Genomic DNA, 8,090 nt, shown 5'->3' on the forward strand with positions numbered 1-8,090 from the left:
TAAATTGCATTTATGCTGATTTATGGCTGGGGGAGGGGGCGGGGGGGCAGCTGGGGCGGGGGGATGGTTCAGCTGAGTTTAATGCGTTGATTTCCCTGCCTGGAGGTGGAGAACAAGATCCCAGCGCTGCAGCTGCCGGGGCAGAGGGGCCACCGGGGCAGAGCCACACGCAGCACCCCGGGGCTGGGCTGGATGTGAGGGGCCCTGTGTGTGACCCCCCCCCAAGGGGGGGCAGGCTGTGGGGTGCAGCCCAAACCCTGAACCTGTGCTCAGGACCCGCGTGCCGGGGGGGTGCACACCTCAGTGCTACCCCCCCATTCCCCCCCCCATCCCATCCCCCCCCATCCCCATCCCCATCTCCATCCCCATCCCCATCCCCATCCCCATCCCCATCCCCATCTCCATCCCCATCCCATCTCCATCCCATCCCCATCCCATCTCCATCCCCATCCCCATCCCATCTCCATCCCCATCCCCATCCCATCTCCATCCCCTTCCCCATCCCATCCCCATCCCATCCCCAACCCCATCCCCTCCCCATCCCCATCCCCATCCCATCCCCACCTCCACCCCATCCCCATCCCCATCCCATCCCCATCCCCCCCATCCCCATCCCCATCTCCACCCCATCCCATTCCATCCCCATCCCCATCCCATCCTCATCCCATCCCCATCCCCATCCCATCCTCATCCCATCTCCATCCCCATCCCATCCCATCCCCATCCCAGTGCACCCAGTACCACCATCCTCCAGTGAGTCTGGGTTATACTGGGATGGAGAGGCTGTGAGGAACACCTGGGCAGCCGGGATGGAATTGAGGAGGGGGGGGGGGATTGGGGTGTGTGTGTGGGGGGTGGAAATTCACCTCTTAATTTCCTATTAACTGCCGATCAATCCAATTAGCCCCGGCGTGTAATGAAGCCCATCTGCTCCGCAGGGCCGGGCTCCAGCCCCCCCCCCCCCCCCCATCCCATCCCAAAGCGGCTGCGAAGCCAGAGGGGATGGAGGGGAGGGGGCGGGGGGGGGGGTGGGGGGGGCGCCAGGAGGCTGATGAAAGGGGCTTTACCCAATTTTCCAGATGAGTCTAATTAAGTTGTTCTCTTCAGCTGTTAAATCAGCTGGAGCCCTCCCCCCCCCACGCCCCCCCCTCTCCCCCCCATCCCTGAGTGGTTCCCCCCCCTCCCTCCCCCTCCCTGCTTCTGGGATGCAGCAAATCGGCTTCCAGAGCCGCGCGTGCCCCCCCCCACCCCCCTCCCCCCTCCCCCTGCCCCCCCCGGGCTCTGGAAATAAATAAATAGACGTTCCCGGTACAATTAACCGGACGAGGAGCCGCTAATGAGGCGGAAAATTGTAATAGCTCGGCAGTCAGAGAGCCGGGGGGGGCACGGAGCGAGCGGGGAGCTCCGCAGGGCCCCCCCCAGCCCCCCTCCCCTCCCCCCAATTCCATCTGGTGCTTGAGCTACGGGGGGAGGACCCCCCAGTGAGGAGCATCCCCGGGGATGGGGGACACGGGACCCCCCCCCCCGGCTCCTCTGTGGTGCTTGGAGAGGATAACGCGGGGGGGGGGGGTGTCGGGGAGAGAAAGGGAGGGGGGGTGAAAGGGGGGGGGGGTCGGGACCCGCCAGCCCAGCTCGCTCGCAGCAGCCCCCCCGCGTGAGGGGTCCCGGGATGGGCGCTCCCCCCCCCCCTCCTTCCCGGGCACCCGCAGCCCCGGCCCGGCCAAAGAGGGTGGGAGCCAGAGACCCCCCCGTGTGTCCCCCCCCGCCCCGAGCCTGGGGGGGGTTGAGTGCCCCGGTTACCCCGCGGGGGGGAGGGGGGGTCCCCGGGGGCAGCCCCGGTGGGGGGGTGGGGGTGTCCCTGGGGGCGGGGGGGGCTGGGGAGGGGCCGTTGACACCCCCCGGCCCCTCACCGGGGGGGGGGGGATGGGACCACCGGGGCGCGGGGCCTCAGCCGTCCGCCAGGGGGCGCCGCGGTTCCCGCCTGGTAATTTGCATGTATTTGCATACGGACACGCCCCCCTCCCCCCGCCCCCCCCCGGCGCCGCAGCAGCGCCCCCGCCTGGCCCGGAGGTGCCGGGACAGCCCGGCCGAGCGCCCCGGGCCCGTTCCCTGGGGGGGGGGGTCGGGGTCTCTCCCTCTCCCCCCCCACCACCCTCCCCGCGGGTGTCCGGTCACCACGGCGACACGCGGCGCTCGGTACCGACCCCCCAGCCCCCGGTTCGGTTCCCGCCCCCGCGCCGCCGCTTCCGGGCCGTTGCCGTGGTTACCGCCGGCGTCACGGCCGCGTGACGTCACGGGCCGCCCCCGCCGGGCCGCCCCCGGCCCCTGAACCCGGCGCTGGCCAGGTGCCCCCCCCCACCCCGCCCGGGGCTGGCGCTCCCCGCCCCCCCTAACCCCCCCCAACCCCCCCCAGCAGCTGTCCCGGCGCCCGCCCTGCGCCTTCCAAGGTCCCGTCCTGTCCCCGGGGCCCGTCACCTGTCGCCCGCGGCCCCTATTCGGGCTCTGCCGGGCCCAGCGCCAGCGCTCGGCCCCGCGGGGCGGCCCCGGACCCCTGGGGGGGGTGATGGGGGGTCGGGACCCCCTTCGGTGTCGGGGAGGGGGGGGGAGACCCGGCTGCACCGGGAACTGCCCGAAGCAGGAGAGCCCCGGGGCAGCCCCCGGTGTAGCCCCCGGGGCAGCCCCCGGGGCAGCCCCCCCCTCCTGCCCCCCCAGCAATCCAGACCAGGCAGAGCTCGGGGCGGGGGGAGGAGCAGACGTGTATTGCCAGAACGGGGGTTACACAGCCCGGGGCACCCAGACAGGACCCCCCCCAAGCCCCCCGAGGAACCCCAGGCACGGGGGGGTGGGTAGCTCCAGAGCCAGGGTTGGGGGTGCCCCTTCCTCACCCCCACTGTCTCTGCAGGCACCGACCCCCCCCCCCCCCCGGGGGAAGCAGCCTGAGCAGCACCCCCAACACCCCCACCCCGGGTAGACGGTCCCCAGCAGGACACCCCCCCCCACTCCTTCTGCAGGCAGCAGGAAAGGTGAGGGGGGTAGTGGGGGGGGGGGATGTCGCAGTCTCCAGCTCCAGCAGCTGGCTGCAGCCAGGCTCCCTCCGTCCCCAGCCTGGGGTGGGGGGGCCCTGGCCGTGGCCCCCTCAGATCTCCTGCAGGAAATCCACCGGGAAGAGCCCCACTTTGCGGCCCGTGGAGACTTTGACGTACCCGTTCACCTCCTCCCCCTTCTGTACCACGATCTGGGGGCGAGAGGGGGCGGGGGGGGGGGTCAGGTGAGGCAGAGCAGGGGGGGGGGCACCAACAACCCCCAGGCTTAGGGAGGGGGGTGTCAGCCGAGGGGCTGGGGGGGGTGGGTAATACAGGCCAGGGCCTGGAGCGGCTGGGGGTGCAGCAGGGGGATGGGGGGGGGATGGTGGGGGGCAGGGGGGGTGGTCCTGTCTCACCTGGTCCTTCTTGAGCGTGATCTGCCCGATCTCCCGGTTGCCCACGAAGGACCGTGTCACCTTGTGCACCCGCTCGCCCGCCCGCACCCGGATGATGAAGTTTGGAGGGAAATAACCCACTTTTTCCCCGATCTTCCCCTGGAAAAGTCAGTGTGGGGGGGGGAGGTGAGGGGCAGAGCCAGGCTCTGTACCCCCCACCCCAGGAAAAGCAGATAGAGGGTGGGGGAGGGTACAATTCGCAGCAGGTTTGTGCTCCCACCCACCCTCTCCCCCCTTCGCATCGCTCCCCTCAGAGCCTTACCCGCCACCACTCCTCGTTGGAGTCATCGACCACCGTGATCTTCTCCCCTGGCCTGTGAGGGCAAGGGAAGGCTCAGCACGAGGAGGGGGACATGGACCCCCTCCCATCACCCCCCAGACAGCCCGTGGACCCCCTCCCCTCAGCCCCTGGACAGCCCGTGGACCCCCTCCCCTCAGCCCCTGGTCAGCCCATGGACCCCCTCTCATCACACCCTGGACAGCCCATGGACCCCCTCCCATCACCCCCTGGTCAGCCCGTGGACCCCCTCTCATCACCCCCTGGACAGCCTGTGGACCCCCTCCCATCACCCCCTGGTCAGCCCGTGGACCCCCTCCCATCACCCCCTGGTCAGCCCGTGGACCCCCTCTCATCACCCCATGGACAGCCTTGTGGACCCCCTCCCATCACCCCCTGGACAGTCCGTGGACCCCCTCCCATCACCCCCTGCCCGCCCCATGGCTGGGAACACACGGGAAATCCAGGTCATCTTTCTCCAGGGCTTTGAAGCGATAAAGTGCCACGAAATAATGAGTCTGTGGGTAACCACCACGAATCCCTGGCTGGGGCTTCTTGTTCTGGGTGGGAGAGAGGGGATCAGCACCCTGGAGAAGGTGGGGCAGCCCCAGGGAGCCCAGCAGGGAGACCCATGGCATTTGGGGTGTGGGGTGAGGGTGATGAGCACCTTGTCATCTGTTGGGTTCTTCTCAGTCTTCTTGTCCCCTTCAGAGGCGCCTGGGGATGGGAGGAAGGGGGGGTTACACCTCCCTTGGTGCCACCAACCCACCCTGCAACCAGCATCCCCCGGAGGGTCTCCTGTGCCCAGGTCAATGAGGTGAAGCAGAGAGAAGAACCCAAAGGGGAGACCTGAAGCCCCCCTTTTTCTGCAGGGAAAAAACCCCACCCCCCTGTGACCCCCAGACACAGCCACCCCATGGGGCTCCCTGCTGGGAGCTCAGCCCCCTCCCCAGCTCCCCAGCCCCAGGTCAGTCCCATCACTCACCACCCTCAGCTTTGCCTCCTTGTGTCTTCGTGGCCTCCGGCTCCTCGTCCATCACAGCGGCCAAGGGCTGGGGGGCAGAGAGCTGTCAGGGGGCGCGGAGCGGGCAGGGAGGAGGGGGTACCGAGGCTGGGGGGGGTGCCAGCACGTTGGGTATTTGGGGTGCAAGGTGGACCCGGCGCTGGCTCACGTTTTTCTTGTCGTCCTGCCCCTTCTTGCGCTCCTTGTTGGCCATGATGACGCCCGTCCGCAGCGTCTCGAACACGGGGTCGCTCCTGTTGGCTGCTGCTGGGGCAGGGGGATGGTGAGAGGGGTTCAAGCTGGGGCAGGGGGGGATGTGAGGAGATGGGGGACCCCCACACACCCCACCCCGGTGTGGGGCCGGGACTTACAGAGCGGGTCCTTGGCGCAGGCGTACTGCTGGTCGCTGTAGAGGGGGGAGCTGTACGCCCGGCGGAACCCCGGGGGCTGCAAGGGGAGAGGAGGGCAGAGCATCACCCACCACCCAGACCCTTCCTGGGAGAGCTGACTTTGGGGTGGAGGGGGGGAAACAAGAGGGTGACCACCCAGCAATGAGGAGACACCTAGGTCCTCCCTCCCAGAGGCAGGAAGAGGGGGTGGGCCCTGGCTCATGCCCCCCCCCAGCAGCGAGTTGGCTGCTCCCCACCACGATGCTCTGGTTTCCCCAGTGTGGAGGAGCCCCAAAGCCCCCCACCCCTGGGGTGTGGGGGGTGATGGTGGTGGTGCCACTCACGATTTTGCCGAAGCAGCGCTGCATCTCCACGTAGGACTGGCAGTGGTGGTGGATGTTGGTTTTGCAGTTCTTGCACCTCAGGCCAAATTTGTTGTTGACTGGTGGTGATGGGGGGGGGTGGGGGGGTGGAAAGGAGGAGGGAATGTGACACTGCAGCTGTGGGGACGGCTGGGCTGCAGCACTCAGCAGCCTTGGCCCCCAGCCCTCGCCCTGAGCACGGCCCCCAGCCCCAGCCCCCTGCTCAGGACTCACGGACAATCATCCGGGCACAAACGTCACAGAACTTGGGCTTCTTGAAGTAATGATCCTTGAGCTTGTGGGGTCTGTCATTGACGAGTTTCTCAGGCTCGGGAGGGGGCTCAGGCTCCTCCTCCTCTTCCTCCTCTTCCTCATCCTCATAGATGTAGTAGATGGGCCCCCCCGAGGGGCTGACCAGCTCCCCGTTGGGCTGAGGCTCTGGAGCTGTTTCCTCCTTGGGCTTTCGCTGGAAAAGTTGCTTCAGCTTCTGTAGCTGCTGGGGCAGGAGAGGACACGTTGCACGGGGCAGGTGCCTGGGGGGAGGCAGCCAGGGAGCGGCCCCTTTGCTCTGACCTAGAGACTCCCAAGCGGGAGGAGACCCCAGGGGTCATCCTGGGGCGAACGGGCTGCGAGGACAGGGACCCTTCTCCCGTCCCACTAAAGGAGCAGCTGCGAGTCCCGAGCACCGCGTGGCCGTGGGCGCCCTGGGGAAAAGCCAAGCTGGGAACGGGCCACCCAGGATCCCACCAGGCATCCCTGGCCCCACAGAACTCCCAGGGTTTGGGGCAGAGACGATGGCAGAACGGTGGCTTCCCCCACCGACCCAAAGCTGCCCTCTGGGCACCCACTTACCCTGCTTGTGGGTTTCCCACCTGAGGCAGGTGAAGCTGGTGGCTCCGGCACTTCCTTCTCTGTCATGCTGCGTGGGGAAAGGAGGAGGAAGAGCTGTCAGGCATCACATCAGCTGGGCCATTCCTGCTGCGGGTGCCCAGAGCTTCCTGGATGGGAAGAAGCATCTCCCACCTCTCCACCTCCGCCCGCTCCTGCTCCAGCAAGGACCAGTTCTGCCACAGGCAAGTCCTGGGGCCCCATGTGCTGAGGGGTACACGGTGCTGAGCGCCATGAGCCAGACCCTGGGCTGTGTGTGTGTGTGTCCATGGCTGTCCCGACATCTCCACCTCACCATCGACCCGCAGACGGTGCCGCTTTTGGCCCCCTGGGCCGGGCCTCTGCCACCAGCTGGCACCACTGTGCAGCCCCCCTGCCCTCCCTGCAGAAGCCCCGTGCCACCACGGGGGCAGGATCTGCCCCTGCACCCCCCAAACCCGCCCCATTCCACCTCTGACTGCTGCCCATCCCCACAGGTGTCACTATTTTTGGGGACGCCTGAGGTGCCCCCCTCCCTCCCCACCCCAAAAACCCACCGGGATGATGAAGGAAACAGGGGTGGGGGCTGAGTCCTGGGGCAGGGGGTGCTGCAGGAGCGGAGCACCCCAGGGCCTTACAGCAACCTGGGAGGATCAGGGGCTCACAGCGTGGGCTGGGGGGGTGGGGGGAGTGGGGGGGTCAGGGGCCACACGACAAGCAGGAGCCGCGCAGGGAAACTCACTCACACCGTGGTTGGAGCTCTGGTCCTGGCGATGAAACCCCCCACAAAGGGTCTCCGATGTTTGGGCTGCAGAGCCCCCAGCCCTCGGTGACGGGTGCGCAGGGAAGTGGGGGGGGGGAGCTGCCCCAGTCCCGGGGAGAGCAGGAGTGACAGGACAGAGGGGAACCGACAGCTGAGCGCTGGCCGAGGCTGACGCCGGGAAATTGGAGCCCAGGAGCCGGGAGGGGACGGGGCGGAGGAGCCGCTGGCTATTTGCGTTGGTGGGTTGCTGGGTGTCCCTGGGGCCCAACACACACACACCCCCCCTGGCATGGGGCAGACACACACCCAGTGCTCCGGCCTCTGTGTCAAAGCTGGAAGTCTCTGGGCTGAGCGCTGCCGTGGGGCGACAGCGCTGGGACCCCATGGCTGTCACGCTGGGGGGCAGGGGGGGCCCTGGGGCTGGGCTGGCACCGCAGCACCCCAACCCCTGGATATAGAATCAGAGAATCCCAGCCTGGGCTGGGTTGGGAGGGACCCCAAGGGTCCCAGAGCTCCAACCCCCTGCCACAGGCAGGGACACCAACCTCCAGGCCTGGAGCTACACAAGGTTGCCCAGGGCCCCAGCCAACCTGGCCTTGGACACCCCCAGGGATGGGGCACATCTGTCCCTGCCAGGCTGTGGGGGGCAGGACTTTGGGCACCCCTACCCCGTTCCTGGCAGCTCTTACCTCTCTGCTCGTGAAGGCAGCGTCCAGTGAAGGGGGCTGGGCCCAACTCCAGCACCCACAGCGACACCAGCACCCATCAGCTCAAGGGCTGCTCCCCTCTCATCGGGCGTCCTCCTGGCTGGGGATACAGCTGGGGACACCCCGCACCCCACTTCTTGCCACGGCACGGGGCCAGCAGATGGGAGGAAAGGTGATGGGGGGACAAGGAGGTCAGCCCCAGGGCTCCTCAACACATCTCAGCAAGCCCTGAGCTCACACAGGG

General features: G+C 68.0%; 1 protein-coding gene across 2 annotated transcripts; it reads right to left on the minus strand.

The window, feature by feature from the left end:
- Nucleotides 1–2,961: 2,961 nt before the first annotated feature.
- Nucleotides 2,962–7,272, minus strand: STAC3 (SH3 and cysteine rich domain 3). 2 transcript variants are annotated; one of them, XM_084277279.1, is made up of 12 exons: nt 7,123–7,272; nt 6,362–6,428; nt 5,744–6,002; nt 5,492–5,589; nt 5,130–5,205; nt 4,928–5,022; nt 4,741–4,807; nt 4,423–4,472; nt 4,212–4,315; nt 3,741–3,792; nt 3,440–3,577; nt 2,962–3,235 (listed from the first exon to the last, which is right to left on the minus strand). In XM_084277279.1, the coding sequence occupies exons 2-12, from the start codon at nt 6,425–6,427 to the stop codon at nt 3,137–3,139; spliced, it is 1,104 nt and encodes a 367-aa protein (XP_084133405.1). In that variant the 5' UTR covers nt 6,428; nt 7,123–7,272; the 3' UTR covers nt 2,962–3,136. The 2 variants fall into 2 exon arrangements, with proteins under 2 accessions (XP_084133405.1, XP_084133404.1); XM_084277278.1 differs by having other exon boundaries at nt 5,744–6,005.
- Between the last annotated feature and the right edge of the window lie 818 nt (nt 7,273–8,090).

Source organism: Gallinula chloropus, assembly GCF_964237585.1.
Source record: "Gallinula chloropus genome assembly, chromosome: 31".
NCBI lineage: Eukaryota > Metazoa > Chordata > Aves > Gruiformes > Rallidae > Gallinula > Gallinula chloropus.

Bases quoted from the DNA above. Each gene is read 5' to 3' on its own strand.
- STAC3 (XM_084277278.1), bottom strand. From the start codon at position 6,427: ATGACAGAGAAGGAAGTGCCGGAGCCACCAGCTTCACCTGCCTCAGGT. The intron at 6,006-6,361 runs GTAAGTGGGTGC...CTCCTGCCCCAG, and splicing joins GTGGGAAACCCACAAGCAGG to CAGCTACAGAAGCTGAAGCA. The intron at 5,590-5,743 runs GTGAGTCCTGAG...CATCACCACCAG, and splicing joins TTGTGCCCGGATGATTGTCC to TCAACAACAAATTTGGCCTG.